Here is a 25,785-nt window from a genome sequence, read left to right on the forward strand (position 1 = left end):
TTTGGGCAAAAATCCTGAGTAGCTACTAAAGAAAAAAAAGAATGCCCACGAATACTGCACACGTTTCATATAGTATGTAGGTGTCTTTTACCCATAAACGAAGCAGACTGTGGGCTGTAAAAGAAAGCAATGATTCTTACAGTGGTTGTATTGGATATGGGTCTTTACTTAAGAAATCTTTCTTCGTATTTTGTGGTGTCATTTTACAGTATATACCTACCCAGTACTTGTAGGTGTTTTGGATTTACTTTCTTGCTTAAACATGTAACATTACATTGAAAAATAGTTTGTATTCACAACCTTGTTACTCCAAATAATTATGAGATGTTACTATGTCCTTTATCAGTTTAATCTCTGAAACAAGTTAGTCAATTCACACTGCCTTGGTACTTGGTAATCATTTTCCAAAATAATTATCTAGTGCTTTGGAGTTTAAACTCACACATACCAGGATAATACCAAGAGCTCAGGTGACTATGAAAGAAAATGTTTCTTTTTTACATTCAAGTTCAAGCTGAATTACTGAAATTGCAAGTAATAAATACATTCTGATAAGGTTTTTTAGTAGGGTCAAATTACTGCAAATGATTCCAAAATGATTAACTGTGATTTACTACACAAACTAATGTGATTAATCGTGACTAATTATTTTAAATCACAAAATTACCCTAATAGAAATACATTTACATGCATGTAAATTTGTCAAAAGTTGCTACCCACATTACCACAGCTTCTCGGATGAGCCTCATCCAGGCGTTGCGCTCGTCTTTCGAGGCCGTGTGCACCTCATACATCTCGGGGCCGACTGAGGAGGCACTGATGAGGAACATTCCTCTCTCCTCATTAGCCACTTCCCTCACTATCAGCTTCTGCAGGGAAATCACTGGGGGTTTCTGGTCCTGCGAGAAAGAGAGGGATTGAGAACGATTAGAGTCAGAGTGCTTAGCAGGAGCTTTAAAGAAAATGAAGCCATGAATCTCCACTTGCCAACAAGCCCTGATCTCACTCAACTTTGCTGTAAGTAGCTTAGAGTGAGCAAATCTGAGCAGCTCAGTAATTGAACACAAACACTGACAGAGACAGAAAAAAGTTATTGGTTCATAAAAACAACTCTAACTCTAATCCTTATGGATTACATCTTTCTAGACAGAGGGTTTCTACAGTAGATGTTTTATTAAGCAAGACAATGAAGACATACAACAGTAGCAAAGATGTACTTCTGGTCCTTCTCCTGGAGGAATACCAGCAGATCAGTCAGCAGAAGCGCCAGCACATCTACGAGTGAGCATAAACACAGGGAACAAACATGTAATAATAGTGTTGAGACATCTGACAACCTTCAGTTATACTTAAAAACTCAGATCAAAATGGCCAAAAAGATTAGATTCTTGGTGCAGATTATGTGACGGTAAAAAAACACAGACTCAAGGCTTGAAAACAGCAGCAAGATGAAAGATTGCATTCTGATTGATTTAGATGGATGCATTTAGCAGAGTCTATGTAGATTGAAACATTCTCCTCCATCTAGGGCCCAATAAAGCAATAAAACCCAATAATGTAACAACTTGCCCAATAATGTAATACAACATTATGACTGACAATGTAATACAATTTTTACTCATAACGTAAAAGCTAATCACATTAATGTGAATTCATTTCCTTTTTTAGGTTGACTATATGAAATGCCTTATTACAGTACTGAGAAGAACACAAGGTACTTCTGTTAGCCCTCTGGTTGTTCCGGTCAATTTTAATTTTTTTTTTATTAATTTTTTTTGGATTTTTACCCAATTTTCTCCCCAATTTAGTCGTTTCCAATTTGACCCGCTAGTTAGGACTCACCCAATCACACGATACTACCAATGCTAGGAGGGTGAAGGCTAACACAGGCTTCCCCCGAGACTTGTGAAACCAGCCACCGCTTCTTTTCGAACTGCCGCTCATGCAACATTATTGGACAGTTGAACGCACTCAGAGGAAAGCGCCAACCGCCAGATCTGTTACGTTAGCTAACAGATGCCTGAGCTGACTAGCATTGCATTGAGTGATGGGGGGAGAGGGAGGGGCCATCCTACCCACCCAAAGAGAGCGAGGCCAATTGTGCTCTCTTGGACTCCCGACTACGGATGGCTGTAGCATCACCAGGGATCGAACTCGCAATCTCCTGATGATAGGGCCAACGCTTAGACGGTTGCGCCACTCAGAAGCCATGTTCCGGTCAAATTTGACTCTATTATTATTATTATTATTATTATTATTCATTTCTCTTTTGGCCAAAAACAGAAAGTGCCTCAAGTTTTTACTGCTGTATCAGAGAAGAGACTTCTTGCTGCAATGCAACAAGATCACTGCATTTTAGTAAATTACTCTTTTAAATATCATTTAGGAGTCAATTAATTGTTATTCACAATTATTTATAGGCCAATTATTTGTGGATAAAATGTCATGACTGCAGCAGGCCTAGATGAAACTCTGAATATCAGTGGAATTCTACTGAAGTGAAGTGCTCTCCTTCTCTCTACGTCTGTTTCTTTCACCTTTCAGTCTCCCTGTGGCAGTCTTCCAGAGCAGTGGGCCGTGATGCAGGAGTGCTCTGCCACTGGCCATGTCCTGCTTACGGAAGGTGTGGCCGTCCTTCAGCTTAGCTGAACTTTTGTTCTCCATCCGGCTCAGAACTTCACTCAACCACTGGCTCTGCTCATGCTGGCTCACTCGCAAATCCACCGCCGAGATCAAATCACGGATATGAGCCAGAGCAGCAGACAGGTCAGCGTGCTCCTCTGTGCCCTCTGAGAGTGAGTGAGTGAGAGTGAGAGAGAGAGAGAGTGAGAGAGAGTGAGAGAGAGAGTGAGAGAGAGAGAGAGAGAGAGAGTGAGAGAGAGAGAGAGAGTGAGAGAGAGAGAGAGAGAGAAGAGAGAGAGAGAGAGTGTGAGAGAGAGAGTGAGAGAGAGAGAGAGAGAGAGAGAGAGAGAGAGTGTGAGAGAGAGAGAGAGAAATATGAATACAAATTGCTTTTTGACTTCTATGATTTTTATTTTGAAGGATCTTGCAGGTTAGTTTAAAGCTAGGTAATTTGTGATGGCTGTCATTGTTACATGGCAACTTAGCAGGTGTCATGAATAGAAAAGTTTGGCTTTGTTCAGTCTCTATTCCATTTTGTTTAGTTGGTGGGGGTCGGGTTCAGAATTGTGTTGGGCTACAGTCGGGTTCAGACAGAATTTCATCCAGCTACAGACAAGTTCAGACTGAATTACGTCAAGCTACAGTTGAGTTCAGACAGAATTTCATCAGACTAGTGTCTGGTTCAGACAGAATTTCGTCAAGCTACGGTCAAGTTAAGACAGAATTTTGTTGGGCTACAGTTGAGTTCAGATTGAATTTCATCAGGCTACAGTGAGGTTCAGACAGAATTTTGTTGGGTTACATTGGGTTCAGACAGAACTTTGGGCTTCAGTTTAGTTCAGACAGATTTTTGTTGGGATATTTTGTTCTTTTTGTTTTAGTCAGGCTAAATGTGCTCAAGCAATTCAGGTTTAGATAAAAATTTCAAGTACAATTTGAGTATTAAATCACTTTACTCCACTGATAGATTACCGAGCACGGTTTAAAAAAAAAGTGATCTTCTGTCGTGTAATTTTGATGAAGCCAAAGACAACACACTTTACTTCATTTAGTTCGTTTAGAGAATGTTCTGACCACTTGTGTGTCAGAGAGAGCGTGTAAAAATCGTTGTGTAGAGAGACCCACCTTCAGTGTACTGTAGTATCCTCTCTATAAGCACAGGGTATTTTGTGATTCGCTGTGTCACTAACAAAATGCACTCTGGGATTTCCCGCCTCTTCACCAGTGAGTTGCTGCTCTGTTGCTTTGAAGACAACAGGGACAGTTCCTATTTTTAATATTTTTTCATACACATACATTGCCACATGAACAGATGGAAACTATTATAATTGCAGTGGTCATCTACACATGCTCAGCTATAACTTGATATTACAACAGCCATATCACAAGCTGTTCTGTAGAACTGGACAGCATGAAGGACTTCTGCTGAGTTGATATTAAAAACAGTCTTTGGCTCTGACAGACAGCTTTAATAAATCTCTTACTTTAATAAAGAGCTGAAATCTCTTATTCTGCTGCTGGAGCTCTTTGAAGAAGCTGACGGCATCAGTGTGGTGGCTGCAGAACTCCCCGTACACTTGCTTCACGGTCTCAGCATTCTCCTGAGAGAACTGCACATGCACACAGACCATTCAAAATAATGACAACACCAAGACATATCTTCTTTGTGCAGTGCAAGCACCCAAGTGGATACACAGATGACCATAATCTATAAAAGTCCACAAACTGCTTTTTATTGCAACTAATTACTCAATTACTCCACAATATTTTATGCCTTGTATTACAAACAGAAATCTGCTAAAAGTGGTTTTCAAGCTTAAATATATGAATTAAAAAGGTTCATTGTTTGATATTTTAAATTTATTCCACATATAAGATACATGATGAAGAGGAAGTGCATCACTGAAGTCTTCAGAGGAGCTGAGATCAAAAGCTGCAAAGTTTTACTTAACATTGATAAATTGTTGTTTTCTCCATGTTTTCCCGAGTTACAAAAACAGGCAGTAAACAGTTTTGTGAATGATTCTTTTGCAACATGCATAAAAGTCATTAACTGAAAAAATAAATGAATAAAGAAAGAAAAACAATTCACTGTAAATGGTCCTAAAAGTCGAAGCGTTATAACAGGCAGCGTGTTAGCTAGCTTTGCATGAAACATTCCCCCCCTTCACATTCCCCTCCATCACAATCTCACTGGAAAAAAAATATTTGCATGTTCACTTGACACCAAGCTCATGGAATGACTCATCTGCGACATTTTACATTTGTGCATTAAATATTGCAATATTTTAGAAACAAAAATGTATTCAAATAAACCCTGGAGCTCTTTATTACTCTAATATTTGAAAGGATGCACTTAAAGAGGGAATATAGGCAGTAATAGTTCAACACATTTAGTTAGGGCAGAAAAATATGGACAAAATACCACGCAGTAATTGCTACCTGTTTCAATTTGCTTAACAGTATATTAAAACACATTAATGAACCCTGAATCTGACGCAGTTGAAGACTGGTCTACAGTGATTTATTGTTAGTTGTTTCCTGTGAGCGGCATTATTCATCTAAACAGAACATACGTAAAAAACAACTCACACGTCTATGATATCAATAAAAGGCTGATATCTCAATAGTCATTAAACATTAACATGAAGCCCTAGGATGGCGTTGAGAACTGTCTGTTGTTTTTAGTGCAAAATTGCCCACCTGTTGCAACAGGATGTCACCCACACGGTGGATGAGGTAGTTCCTGTCACTGTCAGGCTGAGCAGAGCCATACCGTCGTTCCCTCATAGCAGACAGGAAGTCTCTGTGCAGGAGGAGAAGTTCATCCAAGCAGGGAAATATCCGACCAATGGTGTCCGCATCCAGCCCTACTTCATCCCGCATGCCCCGCCTAAACACCTCCGCCATGACAGTCAGCGTCTGTAGGTGGTGTAACTCTGTCTGCATGAGCTCTAAATGAGAATGAATACAAACAAGATTAAATATCTGTAGGAGCCAGATTCCAATTTAAGCTAATTAAAAATACAAAAATAAAAAAATGTTATGTCACTGCAGCACGGCATCCCTGAGTCTCAATGGTTTGACAGTATTTACAACTTGTTTTCACGTTTTCATTCATCAATGTTGTCTCATCACAATACCCAACATGCGCTATGCAAATTCGTCAGGCAAACATTGAGAATCCACGTGGTATCAATCCGTGCCAGCCTAGCCACTGATCTATTGGTACAACCAAGCTAGCAATAGTGTAACTCTTACCTCAGTCTGGAAATAAAATCATAAAGAAAACAGCATTTCTGTCTTTATTCAGCATAAACCGGACTCCAGAGACAGGTTTTTACACTTGTCACACTTTACACACAAAGGAAGTCAAGCTGAGCTAAGGTATGTAGATAGCCTGGGAGCTACCTTGCTAACTAGTTTTCAGCTTGTCCTCCTCATCTGACGATTCATTGCTTTTGTTTGAGAAACATCCATTCGTTCTATTGTAATGATGGTTTGAAGTCAGTAAGTACAGTGACACGGCTGCAATAAGATACTCCTTGCAGCAGCATTAGCTATCTGGCTTCTTTCGGCATTTAATGGCTAATTACACCCACACCCAAACACCCAAAGCAGTTTATCAAACGTTCCTTACATCTTCAACATACATATTCAGAAAGGGACTTTCCCAGCTTTTAAACTCAAAAATCTCACTGTAGAGATTATTGAAGCACTGCTGCAGAAGGTGAGTAGGCATGTTTATAACAGAGGTAGCATTGGTTACATTTTTTATTCTGCCTAGAGTATCCCTTTAAGTCATCTGAAACAGATTTGCTTATGTGGTGTAATACTGTATGACACTGACAAGAATGGGTCAAGATGATTTAGGCATGAAGTTTGGGCGATAGCAGCTGCTGGAGTATAAACTTCTATAAATCATTAACTGTATCTTCATGCTAAATATAAAGAATCAAACTCCAGACCGTAAATATTTTTGCTGTTCATTATACTTTATAAATTAGAATTTTTACCGAACGAAACAGTATGGACAAAATTCAAGCTGCCACTACTGTTTTCAACTATGCACTAAACTTTTGTTCAATTTTAAAGATCAATATCAATCAATCATACATTATCATAGTCATGCATTCCTAGAAATGATCTGTTAATTACACCAAGGTTGTAGCTTCAGTGCAAAACTAACCAAACGCGTATTGACTGATTAACTACATTTGGGGACGGTCTGTCCTTCATGAAATCATGAAATTTTAGGTGACGATTAATTGCGAAGTGAATAATTACGATGAGCAATTTAATTGTATTTTTGTATTCATGGTACGGAACTATTAAAAGTACAAGCCTGAAGTGGCCACATTCCTAGCTATTGATAATCAGTAGCTTCCAAACGAGGACAGGAGTTGCTTGAGGTAAACAAACGTTACTCACCACTGCCCCCTGAAGGTGTTACAGCACCAGTCAGAACTATTTTCTTAAGATCTATGGCGTTTTTCCATGCATTTGCCTCATACCAGCTGATGAAAACACAGTAATTCATGTTCTGTTTGTTACCTTTACATTGTATGTTAACCTGAAAGCTAACAACTTTGAGAATAACTGCAGTTAACATAAATAACTGCGATCAGCTCAAACAATAGTGAGTAGGTAATGAATGTGACAGGGCTAATTTTTTATTTTTTGCTGACCTGTCATCTGAAAAAAGTTTTAAAGCACAGCATTTTTATCTCTCAGATGCAGCTACATGTCTTGTTACAGAGGTATGTACTAACTTGGTATGTGCACTTTGTGTGGATACTTAACAAAAACAGCTGCATTTTAGCTGCTCTGCTTTCTCATTTGATGTAATAATCAACTCAGTGTCGTGTCAGCAAGCTGCTCTCGTCTACTAACCATAAATTACGTCCTGTCTCTTAATAGTGTGTTTTTCCTGCTTCTGACAGAACTGAGGCTCCATTGCCAGACTCCAAGACTCCGCCTCCAAATCCTGAGCGTCCGCCTCCAACTCGTTCTGTAGAGGAGCGTCCACTGTGTCTGTGGGAAGAGTGAAGTGACAAACGGAGAAGATTCTTAATCAATGTTCTACATTCACTGTCAGTAGAAAGAGTGCCACTGTCTTTACCCTCCACAAGCGAGGACTCAGTGGACGTGGAGGATTCCACAGTCTGCAGCAGCTCTTCTGATTGGAGAGGAGTCCTCCATGACGAGGAGTCGTTGTCTCCCTCTGGACTCTCAGCAAGCCTGAACAGAAATGTCCCATACATAAATGTAGTCAGTCAGCAAAAAGTGTCTGGTGTTCAAAGTTCGATTCTTTAGATTTGCATTACAGCTAAGAGGCTAATGTAACTAACAAGAAATGGAAGTGTATGCTCCACCACTCAGCACTGTTCAAACCACAGATAATGTCAGAAGTGTGTGGTGATTAAGGCACAGTTCAGAGGTGATTTAGGCACAGTACATAGTTCTAATTGACAGAGCATTAGCTTGCATTACCTGTTAGCTACATTAACCCCATAGCCCCACGCTAAAGAAAGGTCATTCTACCATTGTGGTAGCAAACAGGGTGCGTAAGTTGATTCAAGTGTAAAAAATTGTAACACTGACCGTAGCATCATTGACACAATTTCTAAAATATATTGAACTGCCACTTTAGTTTTATAGTCACATTGCATGTAGAAAACTATAAATAATGCATTTATGTTGTTTATTTTCAAAATCATGTGCCATGACTAATACCACTGACACAGTCTTTTTGCAATACATGAAGCTGTCAAATTCATCAGAAACGTCAGTGGAATGCTAGTTAGCACAGGCATTTGTTAACTGATGTAACAGAACGGGCGGTTGGCACTTTTCTCCGAGCGCGTTCAGCTATCCAGTGACGCTGTGTTAGCAGCAGTTCGAAAAATTGTGGTTGCTTGCTTTACAGGTCTCGGGGGAAAGCCTATGCTAGCTTTTGCCTGCCTAGCGCTGGTGGCATTGGCTGACTGGGGGAGTCCTAACTAGTATCTAAACTGGGGAGAGAAAATAAATAATAAAAAAAATATATATATATACACACACAGTGCTGCTTGAGTTTTTAAACACCTCAGTGTCACTGCTGGACTGAGAACAATCCACCAACCAGAAATATCCAGCCAACAGTGTCCTGTGACCACTGATGAAGGACTAGAGGATGACCAACACAAACTGTGCAGCAGAAGATGAGCTACTGTCTCTGACTTCACATCTACAAGGTGGACTGACAAGGTAGGAGTGTCTAATAGAGTGGACAGTGAGTGAACACAGTGTTTAAAACTCCAGCAGCACTGCTGTGTCTGATCCACTCAGACCAGCACAACACACACTAACACACCACCACCACGTCAGTGTTACTGCAGTGCTGAGAATGATCCACCACCCAAATAGTACCTGCTCTGTGAGGGTCCATGGGGGTCCTGACCACTGAAGAACAGGGTAAAAGGGGGCTAACAAAGTATGCAGAGAAACAGATGGACTACAGTCTGTAATTGTAGAACTATAAAGTTCACTTATAGTAAGTGAAGCTGAAATAGACAATGAGTATAGAAACAAGGAGGTGGTCATAATGTTATGCCTGATCAGTATATATTATATTATATATATATATATATATATATATATATATATATATATATATATATATATATATATATATATGTAGAGAGAGAGAGAGAGAGAGATTAATTAGAAATCAAAGTTCTTTTCTTCTTTGAGATATTTATATATAATATATATATATATATAAAAAAAAACTTTTTTGCTGTTTTCTTTTGCTTGTTTTTGTTTTTTGTGTACAGAAACATTCTGTAACATCCCCTGATTTATTATCTTAATAAAACTTTACCTACATATTTAAAACCATTTTTACTTAGGAAAGGCAGTACATTTAGTGCATTTTCACTATTTAAACTTAAAAACAAGCATCAAATTGTTGTTTCACAGAAAAAATAATATTTCAGCATCTGTGAAGTCACTGCTGTTTTTCATGTACAACATGCCTTAAAATCACCAAAATAAAAAAATCAAAAATAATTGTCAAAGGTTTTTGTTTGTTAATTTAGGAACAGAGCTCTTACTTTGAGCTCCTTTTTATGGCTTCAAATGTGTACTACCACTGTAATCGCAGAATGACCCAGAGGCCAAATTTCTATAATCTGAGATTAGAGTGAGGTTTTCTAACCTCTCCGGGACTAAAGGAACACTTCTGGAGAGAGGGCAGGGCAGAGGGGTCGTGTCTTTCCTGTCCCGCAGTGTCATCACTGGGAGGGAGGCTGAAGTGGCCATTGGTGAAGATGAGGCAGTTTCACGCACTGTGTAGTCTATGTGTGAGTGAGAGAGAGAGAGAGAGAGGGTGGAGGAGGAAAAATAAATATAGGGTGAATCAGAGGGTAAATCTCAAATGGAAAAATGTCTAATCTGTTCCATTTCACAGATAACAATTCCTGACCAGAGGTTAAATTGGTATTTAGTAATAGCGGACTGTGAGTATTAGAGATAGGCCTTCAGCTCGGGCCATGAATGTCATAGCTCAGTAAGTTTACTTGTACTGGCCCTCGCAGATCTGTATCGTATATGTGTAAGATCCATCGCTACAAAACTCAGATCTGTCTTGACTGGCCATTTCATTAGGTATACCACCATTGCACCCGACCACTGAAGAACAGGATAAAAGGAAAAGGGGGCTAATAGTAGTATGAAAAGTATGAAACAGATTAACTGCAGTCTGTGATTGTAGAACCACAAAGTGCACCTATATGGTAAGTGGAGCTGATAAAATGTAGATATAGTTACAGGTAGGAGGTGTACTTAATGTAGTGGCCAATCGCTGTATACTTTTAATTTAAATATATTATCCTTCCTGTTATACTGCAAGAAAATAGAACGTCCAAATGCATCACATTTTGAAACAACATAAAAAAAACAAACAAACAAAAAAAACTCTGCTTTATGATTGATTTAATTAGGCTTCAATTTTAATTTAACCTATCAGGTCGGTGATGCCTGGAACCGCCTACCAAAAATATTTTCTGTGGTCAAAATCAAATGCAGTGCTTTGGTATTATTTTATTGCTTATCTGGAATTATTAGCAAGAATGATATTAGCAGTTGTCACAAGAGAAATTTCAAAACAGGCAGATTTTGCAGACAGTACGGCACTGCTGGACAGTGCACAACACTGCTGGAAGAAGAGAAAAGCATGATTTGAGGTTGCTTTCCCTTGTTTGGTGTGGACCATCATAAAAATGTATTCCCACAAGCAGCAAACTGAACCAGGGTTCATTTGGAAGCAGATTTCATTAAGATTGTATTAGAAATGATTCAACCCCAATGTAACCCCTTCCTTGGAAAATTTGGGTTGTACAGTGGATGCACTCACTCTGAGGGAGGGTGGCCGCTCTGGTCTTCACCATGGAAACAGCATATTTATCATGAACTTTCTGTGAAGGCAAATGAGATGTGTGAAGCCTTTCCCCCCTTTTCCCATAGTGTACAATGTAAGGACATTACTTACAGTACAAGTGAAACACACACAGACCCCCTGCACTCATGTCCAAGAATGGGCAAATGTGTTACTGCTTTGAGCTTAACCATTAAACTTAGGCTGTGAGATCTGGGTTCAGCTCAAGTACACAAATAGACATGGCGGCGTACCTTAAGACACTGTGCTGCGGAGTCTTTACAGCCTTTGTGGATGCTCACAGCACAGTCTAAAATCACATGGACAAACCAAACCACATATCAATACATGAAAACACAAACAAAACACAGATTAATTTCAAGGAAACAAGCAGCTCACAGGAGCCAGTGCAGTTTCATAAGTAGTGGGTGAGATATGGGACATATCTACCATGTTTTGTGCCTGTGAAACATGCATCCAAGAAACAGCACACCAAATTTCATAAGTCCAAAATCAGACAGTCTCTAAGAAGATTCAGTTGAAATTGGTATAAACTTTTGCGAAGAAATTGAAATAGAATTGAAATATGAAGCCCGTTTGGACTCTAGCCCATAGGGTTGTTGAGATACACTTTGTAGTGCAGGCCTCAGCGTCAGGGCAATGTAACTGGATATCAGTGATGATTACCAAGTACCCTGATCATGATGCTTTACAGGCGATAACTGGCATGTTGGGAAACTTTAAATAATATGAAATAACATGTACATGTAATGTTTTATTCATTTTTACTGTTAAAACTGTGGATTTCCTTAGATTATGACAAACTGTCCTCAGACACACTGTCTGAAGAACTTTCTATGCATTTTCCATACAGCTTCGGTGTATCGATAGCTCAGATGAGTTGTCAAACTGTGAAAATATGATATTTCGTAGTTTCCCCTAAGGAAGCTATAGCTGAATTTCCACTGTAACAACTGAAAACACTTTAAAACATGAGACCATAAGTCCCACATCCAAAAGTTTAGCAGTCTAAAGTCTCCAGGTGGGGGAGCTATTAGAACGTAAGTTGCAAGTTGTATCATTTAAAGAGAAAAAACAGTCATGAGCTCTTGCAGGAGCTCCCAAACAAACATGACAAAATTAGCAAAAGATGTTGAGTTACTCAATAATATACTACGTTATTTTCATTTAATCGGGGGTGAGCATAATGGATAATCATAATCATAATGTTCTTAAAAATAGTCATTTTGAAATTTCATTGCTAAGATATCATCCAGGCCTAACACTATCTGTCCAAAAAATATCCAGACAACTCTTCTAATAAATGAATTCAGCTAGTTTAATGTGCACCCATTGCTGACACAAGTGTTTTTGCACTCACACAGCACGTATAATCTCCACAGAAAAGTACTGCCAATAGAATGGGACGCACATGAGCTCAAGGTCACTATGCCCAGTGCCAAGCGTCAGCTAGATGGTTATAAAGCACTCCAGCACTGGTATACGGAACAGTGGAATTGTGAACTCTGATGCTATTAATGGTTGGATGCAATCAAATCCTCACAGCAATGTTCCAAAATCTAGAGTAAAGCCTTTGCAATAGAGGGGGCCATAGTGGGATCTGGAACCTATCTACCAAGTTTGGTGTATGTGCACCTTATGGTTTCTGACACCCAGACAAAGCGGAAAATAGGAACAATAATCAGCACAAACACAAGAGGATTGCAGCAGCTTCACTGCTTGGACCCTGATTAACAAATATCAACAATGAAAGCTAAAAGTCAATGTCCAGCGAAACTGCCGACTTTCTATTCGCTATAGGCAGCTTAATATTTTATGCTTAAACTAATAAAGAAACCTACATCATACAGTGTGTCTAATGCGGCTGATTGTAAGGACACATACACAGAAATCTCACTTACTAGTGCAGTGTAGGGTTTCTTTCCCAGCAGCAGGCTTGTCGCACACCTCACACACTGAAGACCCCTGGCCAGGTCCTGCTGTAAACTGGTGGCCATTCCCCTGCTTTTCTTTGGCTTCCCTCTCCTTTGCTTTCCCCTTTGAAAACCAAGAAAGAGCCATGACAGCATTAGTGGCACATACAGCAACGGCCATAACTGTCCACCACTTCCATCTGTTCCTTTCGCTCTGCCATGCGGCAGAGAAACCAAAGCTGTTGTGACGGCAAATTTTGGCAGTTTTGGGTTCAGGAACTGGTTAGGCGTGCACAGGGATTAATGATTAAATCAGAAGAGGCTGCAACAGCTAGGACTTGGGACTACATGTTTGTTTTTGGGATAGCTGCTTGGCCTACGATCAGTCATTGCCTTTTTTGGTTCCGAAACGACAGGTTTGGAAAGGTAAGGTGAGGGAAGACTGGGCTGAAATTGTTCAGCCAGCTGTAAAACAGATGTGGGTGATGTGTGATTACCTTATTCTTGCGTGTGCTATACATTCGGCTCTTGATGAAACTGAAGGTGCGGCTGACTTTATATTTCTCAGACTCTGTCTTAGAAGGGATAATGTACCGATCCCATTCTTCCTCTTCGATTCTGAAATCACAATTTCATTATTCAAACACATGAGTTAACAAGAACAAGCGGTCTTTATATACCTGGGGTTATACTGTTAAGTTGGGTTTATTGGTTAGCAAGTTAACAGACTCAACTTAAGGCCAACTTGAAAAAGAAAAGTGATGTTATGTGCAGGAAAGTGGGCCCCCAAAACTGCAACTCCTGGCCTACAGCAAATCAAGAGACACCATTATATATATATATATATATATATATATATATATATATAATATATATATATATAATAGAAATATGGGAGATGTCTGTCCCAGGCCCTAACCTCTAAATTTCAACTTCCAAAGTTTTTTTTTGTTTCTTTTAAAGTGAAGTTCAAAGATTTAGATTTATTCTGGGGGGAAAACTTTATTCAATAAATGTTGTCCCATGTTTTCATGTCACTACCGAAACACGAAGAGTTTTAGTCCATAGGCGGAGCCTTATTTTAGCTGCATCCCTGCACTGTACAGCAGGAAGCGAGACTGCATTCCTGTCCCTCATGGCCACATGGTCAGCAGCTAGATCCCATTGTTTAGAAGGCATTGTGTCCCAAAAGGCTAAAAATCTGTGCGTAACATTAACAATTTTGACTACCAAAACACATATTTTCTGCAAAAGTATGCTTTGTGTGTTTTAATGAAAATATTATGATTTTATGTGTGTATAACTGTTCAAATTTGCTAGTCATGTACTGGCCGGCGTTTTTCAGTTCTACTCAAGTTTATTAAAATAATTATCTAAAATTAGTCACTACTGACACATTTGGTAAAATTTCAGTAGATATGATTGTTTTAGTGGTGACAAAATAGAATGTTCAATCATTTGTATTAATAAATAAACATAATTAAGGTATAGAGTCATTCAAAGCAAAAGGATTTTAGTCTTAAAGTCAGAGTCAGTTAGAAAGTCTGAAATGTATTTTTAACTCTGACGTTAAACCAATTTGGTAGAATGATCCATGCCATGATTGTTCTACAGTCTTTTAAAAATATTGAAATATTTTGGAATCCCTGAAATGATAATTTGTCAAGTATTGTTTGGCCATTTATAAAAACTCTGTCATTTATTCAATTCATTTTTAAAATATTTGCTAGATTGTTTGATAATCTATTTGATGGTGACAGCCCTACCTTTGAGTTCTCTCCTCCCAACTTACCTGATCCAGCTCACTGTTAAGCTGGTACCTTTAAGAACTCAAGGTTAGCTCCCTAACCCATACATTCTCCTTCACTTTTCCACTTCCTCATCTGCTCATCTTAATCACAAAAACACTCATGTTGTTGTGGTTTAAAGAACACATTCCTCAGCAGTTTGTAATGCACAGGTTAGTTCGGTTTCGTCAGCGAAAGCATCCCGGGGTAAATCATGCATTCATTTCCTGGCTATGCGTTCAATTAAAAATTAGTCATTGCTCTTTCAGTGTAATAACAAAAGCATTCCGCTTTGGCTGTGGGAACATTCTCAGCATTCACTACAAAGGATGTTTCATAATAGTTCAAGTCAAAAGTAATTTATACTATTGTTCAAAAGTTTGGAATCAATGTTTTGTATGTTCTTAAAACTTTTTTTTGTAGGTACGTATATAAATTACTGGTAACAATATTTAGTGGTGGTCAATTTGACAATATGTTATCGTACCATGATACATTTAGTCACAATATGCTTTTCTGAGTATGGAAATCAGCAGTCTTTAAAAACTCTGACCAACTGCATGTTTCACTAAAAAGAAGCATAATTAGTTTTGTTTAATTGGATTCAGTGCAAAATGTGAAACTTTGAATAAAAATCATCGTACTTAAGAGTTTTAATAGCATTTTGGCACTGTTGGTGCATTCTGTCTGTTCCATCTTATTCCATCTTAAATATTGTGATGCATAATTGCATGCAAACTTTGAAACATGCCTCGTCAAATAACATGTTTTGCAGATTTTCTAAGTGAGAATAAGTTAACACATCCTCTACAAAGAACACACTTAAATAGAATTTTTTTTCTGCAAAGTTTAGTGCATGGTTTCTATTTATCTGCTGAGTTATAAATATATTACTTCTGCACAGGCCATATCTCATTTAGTTATTTTCAATATGTTAAATTTGTAAATAAACGGTAACTGTGCATTAAGCTGTGCAGAAGTGTGTTCTCTGTACAGGATGTGTTAACTGACCTTCACTTAGAAAACCAACAAAGTATGTCATTTGACCAGGGGTGCACAAACCTTTGCTTATGACTGCTTTCAAATAATGAGCAGAATAAAAAAAAATTATGATAGAGCTAAGGATTCTAAAATAATCTGTAAAAACTGAGAACATTATAATAAAATGAACATCCAAAATTCCTCAGATTTCAAAGGTAGTGATGCTATAGTGATGTTATAGTGATGCCTTGCTAATTAAATGTACATCATCTCTGTTACTGTAAATAAATAAAGAAAAATTATCAACATGGCTAGTGATTCCAAACTTTTGAACAGTAGTGTAGTTAGTTCATACTGCTTGTAAACAGAGTTACACACATGTATTAAGACAATTTAGTACGGTTAAGACAATTAAAGGTCAGATATATAAGATATATGACTTCATGCCAGAGGGTGCATTCTGGGTATTGTAGTCAGACGTTGCGGTTCAAACAACAAAGGTTAGAAGCGTAAGCGGGTCAAGCTGGTGACGGACTGAAGCTAAGAACGATATGACGTACTCTTTGAGGAATTCGGAGAGCGTGAGGTGCTGGAGGGAGTCGTCCAGCTCGACGCTGGACTCATCGTCAGCTGACTGAGCACGTCTACGGAACTTTAACTCCCTACAGAGGTTTAAAATACAGAGCTGAGAGGGCTTTCTCTCTTACACAGAACAAACACACTAACACAATTCAAACCTTCCACCAGATGGAGCTATTGTGCAAGGAAGAGAGAGTGAACAGGGAGGGAGAGCCACAGAAAGACAATTGAGCACACAGGCTAAGTTGCACTTAGAATGGAAGCCCCCAGAGATAGTCCACTCTAAATGATGTTTTACACTGAGATGCCAGTTTATTAGATATATACTTGTACCTACACTGTTAAGCTAATTTATCAGCCCCCCTCTACCCCAACCATACATGAAAAGACTTCCTTAAGACCACCACTGACTATACTCAAGCATTTCCGAGTAAAAATACTGATCTAAAGTCAGGTCTCATCGTCATCTCAAGTCAGCGCATTGTAAAAGGCATAAACTGCCCAGATCAGTATTCATACTTTGAGAATGTTAATAATATGGGCCAGTGACGAGATACAATGCACAGAGGGTTTAATTCTTTTTCAACAGAAAAAGACAATTCAACAAAATACAATGTATTTTTATAGACATGACAAAAAGCGTTCTTCAAAGTGATGCCACAGAAGAACTACTTATGCTTTTTAAGAAAAACGTTTAAAAAGAATGTTTAAAAAGTTTAAAGAACCTCCACATATATTGGTTCTATGCCAATTAAAGTTTCTTTCTTGGAACTGTACATTTAGGAATCTTGATTTTAGTCGAGCAATAAAGGGTCTAGTAAATCAAACTGTGCTTTGCAATATGATTTGGAGATGCTTCCATTAGCCTAACTATCACACACAGAACAATTGTATTCAGTCACTTATGTTTTTTTTCAAGCAACGTAAGGTATAACTCACTCTTTGCTCGTTTTGAACATGTTGTGGTGAACGTTTAACTTCATAGTATATCTTCAACATAGCTGTTAATCTTTCCTTCTGCACACGGTGGATGGGCTCCTGTTTAAAATATTTAGCTATTTATTTGATTTATTAAACATTTAGAGAGCTTTTTATTGATAAAAATATATATGGAAATCAGAAACCAGACATGTTGATTAAGTTTTCATTAACATTTTAATCTTTTTCCTGAGTTCAGTTCAGTAAACATTTAGTGATGCATGTTTTTAATATTGTGCCCAAGGCCCATTTGACATTGAGCTGAGATATTAAACTTGGCATACTAAAGTATATCTGAAATGCTTATTGTGCCCCCCCCCCAAAAAAAGAATAAAATATAGACAAACCTATGTCTATACTGTTTTTCTAACAGCAGCCCCATGGGCCTGGCAAAAACAGAGCTAAATGTTGTTTCAAGGCTGAAGGCTGAAGTTGGCTTCTTTTTCAACAGCTTTTTGTCTGAATTTTCTGTTCCACTTTAATTAAAACAGCAGTTACATTCTACCAACTATAAATGTAACTGCTGCTCCATTTGAGGTGGAGTGGGAAATCTGAATAAGAAAACAACTTCAGCTTTGTTAAATTTCACAAGTCATTCGTCTCGTATGTGTGTACCATACACTTGCGCCTCTGAACGTCACACCTGCTGGAAATTGGAAAATATTACAGTCATGCACACTTCAGTACCAGCTGGTCTACAGCTTAGATAACTAAATTAGGCGCCTTCTCAGGTTTTACGACAGAAACTATGGCAATCGGTCTGGTGTTCATGTTAGTCTAGGGCCGACCCCAAAAGACGCCCGCTGCCTTGAAAACAAAGTGAACCACTTCAGCTATTTCAGATAAAATGGAATAGACAACGTGAGGTGACCAAGTCTGCTGTGTTTTTGTTTTCATTAACACATCCCTGCCTCAGCCACTGTGGTACACGGAGTAACGTTAGCATGGTTTGAACTGCTGGTATGTCCTGTTACCTGTGCTTTTTGTGGCATAACGGTATAACGGCTTTGATAAAACACTTACCTGAGGAAGCATTTCAACTGGTATACTGGTTTACCTCACATCGTTTTCCATGCACAGGACCACTGCTGGCTGGATATTTTGGGTTGGGTACTATTCTATATCCAGCAGTGACAAAGTACTCTATGTTTTAAAAAAAAACTAAAAAAACACAACCCTAGCAACACAGCTGAGCCTGATACATACTGGGGTTCAATCCCTGCCTGGGTAAGCACCCTACACTATACCAATAAGAGACTCCTAATACTACCTTCACCTACCTGTATAAAATGATCAAACTGTAAGTCACTCTGGGTAAGAGCATCTGCCAAATGCCGTAAATGTAAATGTAAATGTAAATCTGGTCAGTGGTGGTCCTATGGTGATCCGTTTCCACTGGGTGGACGATAAACTGTACAATGAAGGTGTATAGTTGAGACCAAACTTTGCATATACATAGGTTAGAGACTTTCAAACTAAATTTTTCTCAATTTCATGTTGCTATGCATTTCTTTTTGGCAAGTCAATTAGGGTATATACTTTGTTTACTTTCATTTTAAAACAATTAATCAGAAACAGATTTTTTTCCAGCTTTAGTTCACTATATTAAATTTCCAGTGGATCAAGTGTTTACACACACCACCAAGTTGACTGTCTCTTTAAATAGTCTGAAAGATTCCAGAAATTGACGTAATGATGGTTAGAAGTATCTGATTGGTCAATTAGGAACAATTAGGCACATATGCACATATGGCTGTAATTAAGGGCCTACCATTACTTCCAGAACTTTTTGCCCTTGAAACCTTGCAAAATTCAAGTATCTCAGCCAAGACCTTCTTAGGAGCAATGTCCAAACTGTACTGTAAAACGAGCATCAAACAATTGCATGCTAATATAAAAAGGGCGGGGTGGGGGGGGCAACATACTTTTAACTCCAAAGAAGGACTGCAATGTGAAAAAGGTTAAGAACCCCTGATCTAGAAATACTACAGCAATACCAAGGTAACAACTAGGTTTTCCAGCAGGACAATGTAAGCATCCTAAGCATTATTCCAAAGCTGTGACAAAATAGCTTAAAGCAGGGGTGGCGAACTGTGGTCCTGGAGGGCTGCTGTCCTGCACAGTTTGGTGAATTTCCTGGTCTTGACACACCAACCTAACCTGGTAATTAGCTGATAAGTTATACCAGGTGTTTGAGCAGGAAAATCACTAATCTGTGCCAGTCCTCTGGGACCGCAGTTCGCTACCTCTGGCTTAAACATGAGAAAATAAAAGTGCTGGAGAGGCCATCACAAAGCCCTGTCCGGAATCCTATAGAGAATTTGTGTACTGAACTGAAAAATATGTCAGAGTAAGGGGGCTCAAAAACCTGACTGAGTTACACCAGTTCTGTCAACAGGAATGAGGAAAAATTCCTTTGAAGTTCAGAAATTCAGTGAAGTGTTGTTAGAAGCTTGTGGAAAGCTACTCCAAATGTTTGAATCAGTTTAAGTAATTCAAAAGCAATGCTACCAAGTACTGACAAAGTCCAGCTTGAAAGCTGTGATTTTGAAATGATATGGAAATAAAGCACATATCCTAAGAGAAGCTGAATGATCACATAAAATGTTTTGAGTTTTGAATGTTTGAATGCATGTGTATGCAACTTTGTGTGCACAATAAACCTAATAAACTGGCAACTAAAAACAAAACACCAGGTCTTGTGGCTTCCATCAACACATGCACTCACACTTGCTCACTGCTCCTATCCCATTTGAAAAGGTCAAGGCCGTTTTCAAAAAAAAGGAAAAAGCCATGACCTTCGAAACTACAACAGGAAGCACTCTGTCTCCAGGCAACAGTGTCGTCACTCTGACATCTGAGAATCCTATAATCCCGCTCGATACCACAAACAGAAAGTGAGAAGACAAGACACACTGGGTCTAGAGCATTACCTCTTTTCTTGTGGCTGTTCTGTTAAGCTGAATGCCCGCTGTTCTGTTGAAAAAAAGAAAGGATGTATTAATACAAAACAAAAAATAAATCAAAGTACTAGGGCTTCATCCTCAAAAAGTCACCTGTTGAAGCAGCTAAACCTTTTCAGAATTAAGAAAACAATCTAAAAAAAATGTTTCCAGATTTAGGGTCATCTGAGCGACCAGCAACTTCCTTCTACACATTTGTAGAAGTCCTTTGGCAACATAACTTGCAGTCAACGCGTATTCCACAACCATGTAGATTTTGTCATAGCGCTTAAACTTAAAACAACCTTTAAAGGGCCCATGTCATTTCTTTCAGTCCAACTATTAAACTTCAAAAACAGTCCGTTTTGGATTCATTAGTTTTCCGAACTCTCGAAAACTAGTGTATTTACATTTATCTGCCTATTCAGCTTACAGCAGTTAGGCCCTGTCCATTCATGCTGAAGTTATGAGGAATGTTTCACTCTGGACTGCTTTTTGAAAGAGGCATGATACAGGGCAGCCAATTAAAACAGAGATTATTTACATATATTAGTTTTAAAGGCAAAGTAAGAAAAAGAGACTGGTTAATTCTAAGACATGAAGAAAGGCTGGAAAATAATTCTGCAAAAATGAATGATATTTTTATCATATAAAACCGCAGAAAATACATAAGTGGAAAGAGAATTGTAGGATATAGGTCCTTTAAAGTGTTTTTCTTTGGCTTAAATAAAAGTTACTCAAGGAAAACGCTGGAAAGCAAATTACACTCTGGGCTTGACCGATATATCGTTTGGCCGCACTTAAGATTCAATGGATTTATCAGCACTGGTGAAAATCCCATTGATAAAGCACTGATAATGTTTTATGCAGGGTCATAATTATGAAATGACTGATAATATTATGTGACAAAACCACATTCAGGATAGTGAAACCAGTAAAGCCAGGTGCCTTGCCTGACCATAAAGGACCCTGCCTGACCATCACACCATCAAGACAGCAGCTGTATTAACGCAAGTAGGCTAAGTTCACAACTTTTGGTAACACTTTAGTACCACTCTGCAGGGCAGCATTCACAAGGCACCAGAACTATCATGAGAACTGAAATAGGCCTATTGTAAAACTATACAGACATTTATAAAGGCTAATTTCAACAAACAACAAAAAATGTCTATGTAGGTTTATGTCAGCTGTAAGGCTTATATGGGTATCATGTAGCTGCCTTTCAGTAAAGTATTTATTTTACACAAACAGCAAAATGCATAATAACAATAACAGTTATCAAGTCGCATCAAAATCTATATAGTTTATATTAGACCTGCTTAATTAGACCATGTAGGAAATATATTGGTTATTGGAATTTGGTAACACTTCACTTAAACCCTGCTACATAACACTGACATAACCATGTCACATACTGTCTGAAATGGTCATGGCAGATTTTGTCATGGCAGTTTTTGTTGTGTCATTAACACAATGTCATGTTACCACTACCAGTAATTGCAAAGACAGATGCCATAAAGTCATGACAGCCTGTCACACTTTTGCTGAGCTGTTGGCTGTCATAACATCAAACACTGTGGCATATGGCATGACAATGAACAGTAAACTCAACAACACTGTTATACTGCTGGACATAATCTGTCATGACAGCATGTGATATCTGCCACGACATGTTTATGGCATGGGTATGTCAAGGTTATATAGCAGTGTTCCAGTAAAGTGTCGTGTATAATTTTTAGCTCTTTAAAGTTGGTATCAGTGACAAACTTTTCATATCGGTCAGGCCCTTTTACATAAGCACGAAACATGAAACACTGTAGTGAAACAGAACATGAGAATTATAACATAATGACAGCAGAGGTACATCAGTAGCAGAAGTTGGTGCCATCACTAGCATAAGTGCAAGCTCAGCAAGTCACGAGGGGTCAGCACCCATTCAGACAAATACAGAGACTCACGCACACATCTGATCATTAGAATCAACACATCACTCAAACACCCAAATTAGCCGCAATGTTGCACAAATAACTCATTAACTCTTACATCTATTCCTTTTTACACCCCCAAAAGCTACCATAAAACACCCCACAACCACATGTACCACACAACACACACAAACACCCCTGCTCAGAGTAAGCACCCCCAGAAGCATCATGCGTGTTATTGGCTGCGTGCAGCAGAGCTGGCTCACGGGCGTGGTTTGGCAGTACTTACTAACAGGATTGAGCAGAGACAGAGATTTAGACAGAGACAGAGCCTGTAGGAGAGATCTGCTGCCACTGCTGCCGGAGAGGGCTCCATCTACAGGACACAGTGGATATTACACTACAGTACAGCCCAGCACTACTCTAAACATCCAGAGTAAAGGTAGGTGGTATGATGAGGACATTATCATCACGACAAATTATGTGATCCATTTTTCTGAGCAAATGCAATTTTCAGTACATTCAACACGCTGACCAATTGAGTAATATTTCTTAAAAATGTGGCACTACCAGTGCATTGTGTCTGTTCTTTTATCGCAATATAATATTTTTGTCACAGCTTTTAGTGACCTTAAAAGATGTCATAGCTTTCAGAGATGATTAACAAAGTGACTACAAGTAATCTCACAAATACACCCAGTTTATTACTGTTCCTCAGCAAGACCAGCTTTTTAATTTTATTTATTTATTTTTTTTAATAAATACTTGGTTACGTGTCCCCTTGCCTTAAGAACCGCACCAGTCCTGTCAATTCTGTCAGGTAAAGGTTACAACCGTCTCTTGATATTCAGTGTCTATTCCTGTCCATCTTAGTCCACTCCCCCACAAACTGGCTGCACATTTCAGCCAGAGTTTGTGTATGCCTCTTTCAGCACCATACACTGAGTCCGTTAACATGCACTCAATAATCTGATGATAATCGGATAACTGCAGAAATCTGATTATTCCAATGGTCTTGTAAACACCATACTCTGATCTAGAAATCCGATAAAGAAATCCGATAAAGAGAGCTGGATTTTAGCTCAGTAAATCAGATTTCTCAGCACATGTAAACTCTTACTCTGATTTCTTTCGGATTTCTCAGTCTGGGCATGAACAGACTGCTTTACCAGATATAAGCAAGTGGCGTTGCCGCGAGATGGCAGTAAAACACTTTTGGAGCAACACTGAAACCAACTACATTCTTGATAAAATGAAGGATTTAAATATTCTTCATCTTCTAGATGACGTATGTTCATATTTTCAGGTAAAGTGGTTGTTTTTTTTTTTAAAAGCCACGGCATGAAGTTTGAGTTTTACATTATGTTTACGTCACGTCTTCTTCTGTGAGTTTACTGGCCAGTTGCAAAGCAGAAATCTGATTACAGTCTGACTCATGCAGACCCAGAGTTTTCCCATTATGTGCATATAAACGTGTTGATCGGATTACTGAAAAAATCTGATCTTCTGCAGTTACCGAATTATTAAGTGCATGTAAACGCACTCACTGTCCCAGTGTTCCATCATCACTGTTAAACAACTCACATAATGACAACCTACAGTTCTCATCCCGGAATACGGGAGTGTCAATGTTGTGTTCTGCTCAGACATAAAGCACAAAGTCAAAGAGTGGACTAAAACAGACAGGCTGGTGTAATATAGACCTGTTTCTAATCTTCCATTCATAGGTAAAATTATTGAGAAAGTTGCTTTCACTCAGCTCAGCAAATTCTTAAATAACTATTGTTATGACAACGTCTATTCAGATTTCCGTTCACATCACAGTACAGAGACGGCCCTTATCCTGAAAGACATTCAAATGAAAACATATGCTGGCAAAATATTTATGTTAGTGCTTCTTCATCTTAGCACTGCATTTGATTGTGTTGATCATACAACTAGAATCAAGCAATCATATTTGGAAGGGAGGAGCTACTTTATTGCCATTATTATCAACAACCACAAATCTAAATGGGAAATGCTGACGTGTGGTGTTCCACAAGGATCCTTTCTCAGGCCCTTACTGTTCCATCTTGATATGCTAATACTGGGCCAAATCCTTATAAAATAATAAAATATCTTGCCAAATCTATGCTGACGACACCTAGTTGTACTTATTTCTCTCGCCTTATGTCTAGTCCCACTGACATTTTATGTCAGTGCCTAGAGTCAATGAATAACTTGATGAAAGAAAGTTTTCTTTAACTAAATAAAGAAAAGACAGGGGTAACTGTATTTGGTAGTAAAGAGCAAATACTTGAGGTTAGTGCTCATCCTGACATCAGTGCTCTGAGGGCTAAAGATTCAGAAATCTTGGCATACCAACTGATTCAGATCTGTATTTCAACAGCCTTATTAAAGCAATAACAAAAGCAGCCTTGTATTATCTCAAGACCATATCAAAGTTTAAAAATTTTATGTCACAACAAGACCTAGAAAAACTAATTCTTGCCTTCCCGCAGGCTGGTCTACTGCAATGGTCTTTTCACTAGCCTTCCCAAGACCACTATCAGACTGCTACGGCTTATTCAAAACACTGTTAGAATGCTTATGAGAATTAAGAGATCTAAGCACATTACTCCAATCTTCAAGTCACTGCACTACACAGCTTTATTATTTAATAATATTTAATGCTTTTATTTCTCTGCTTTTGTGTGAAGCACTTTGAATTGCCGCTGTGTAAGAAAAATGCTACACAAATAAACTTGCCTTGCCTTGACTCACCTGACAGAACTGGTGCTGTCATTAAGGCAATTATATGCTTAATCAAGTATTAGAAAAGTAGTGATGTATGCAACTATTTTTTTTTGTCCAGGGAACTTACAGTACATCCTATTTTTTCTATTCATCAAATCAGTCCACTGTATGGATTTATAGGTCAAAAATTGCCGAATATTCACAATAGTAAATTATAATATTAGTAAACAAGTAACGCACCCATTATCAAACCATATAGAGCAGTGGTGACCAAACCTGGCCCTGAAGATTGGCCTTCCTGTAGAGTCTGGTTCCAAGCCCAATCCGCCCCACCTGCTCCAACTAATAAACTCTTCAATAATCTTGATTGGCTGGATCAGATGCATTAGTGTTAGGTAAAGGGGTGCAGCATGCTAGCTGTAGGTTAGAACTAAACTACAGGAACTACCGGAAAGTAGATCTCCAGGATGAGGGTTGGTGACCACTGATAGAGTGTTTCCAAGAGTCTAAAATACTTTATTTGGAAAAAAGATAAACTAGGAAACCAGAAAATGTTGCAAACAATTCACATAACCAGGACTGCCAATCTTACTCTGCTTCTTACTGTAAAAAAGAGCAGACAAAGAATTTTAAATATGCATGATTGCCACGCAAACTGCCAACTAACTACTGCAGATTCATCAAAAATGAAAATTTCAAATCAATCCTTTTTTTTTAAATTTATTAATTGCGACAGCCCTAAAATAAAAATTTAAAAAATGTGGCTCAAAATTCACCTAAAGTTAAGTGAAAAATACCTAACAGCATACAGCAACATCAAAGAATAATAACTATATTTCTTATCACCAGCAAGGAACAAAGGATCAATGAAAGTGCGGATGT

At 38.5% G+C, this 25,785-nt stretch overlaps 1 protein-coding gene across 4 annotated transcripts in view; it reads right to left on the reverse strand.

Moving 5' to 3' along the window:
• The window catches only part of arhgef28a (Rho guanine nucleotide exchange factor (GEF) 28a), a 129,554-nt gene that overhangs the window by 36,467 nt on the left and 67,302 nt on the right, over nucleotides 1–25,785 (reverse strand). For 2 of the 4 annotated variants that reach the window (XM_036579945.1, XM_036579947.1), the window contains 15 exons: nucleotides 22,457–22,543; nucleotides 20,234–20,276; nucleotides 13,473–13,593; nucleotides 12,964–13,099; nucleotides 11,296–11,351; nucleotides 11,021–11,081; nucleotides 9,824–9,962; nucleotides 7,745–7,863; nucleotides 7,516–7,656; nucleotides 5,326–5,576; nucleotides 4,107–4,232; nucleotides 3,748–3,865; nucleotides 2,538–2,789; nucleotides 1,199–1,275; nucleotides 721–899 (listed from right to left, as the gene is read on the reverse strand). In XM_036579945.1, the coding sequence (XP_036435838.1) occupies nucleotides 721–899; nucleotides 1,199–1,275; nucleotides 2,538–2,789; nucleotides 3,748–3,865; nucleotides 4,107–4,232; nucleotides 5,326–5,576; nucleotides 7,516–7,656; nucleotides 7,745–7,863; nucleotides 9,824–9,962; nucleotides 11,021–11,081; nucleotides 11,296–11,351; nucleotides 12,964–13,099; nucleotides 13,473–13,593; nucleotides 20,234–20,276; nucleotides 22,457–22,543 (1,906 nt within the window). Of the gene's footprint in view, nucleotides 1–720; nucleotides 900–1,198; nucleotides 1,276–2,537; nucleotides 2,790–3,747; nucleotides 3,866–4,106; nucleotides 4,233–5,325; nucleotides 5,577–7,515; nucleotides 7,657–7,744; nucleotides 7,864–9,823; nucleotides 9,963–11,020; nucleotides 11,082–11,295; nucleotides 11,352–12,963; nucleotides 13,100–13,472; nucleotides 13,594–16,303; nucleotides 16,406–20,233; nucleotides 20,277–22,456; nucleotides 22,544–25,785 lie in introns of all 4 variants that reach the window. The other 2 variants (XM_036579943.1, XM_036579946.1) reach the window with 2 other exon arrangements.

Source organism: Colossoma macropomum, unplaced genomic scaffold (genome assembly GCF_904425465.1).
Source record: "Colossoma macropomum unplaced genomic scaffold, Colossoma_macropomum, whole genome shotgun sequence".
NCBI classification, from domain to species: Eukaryota; Metazoa; Chordata; class Actinopteri; order Characiformes; family Serrasalmidae; genus Colossoma; species Colossoma macropomum.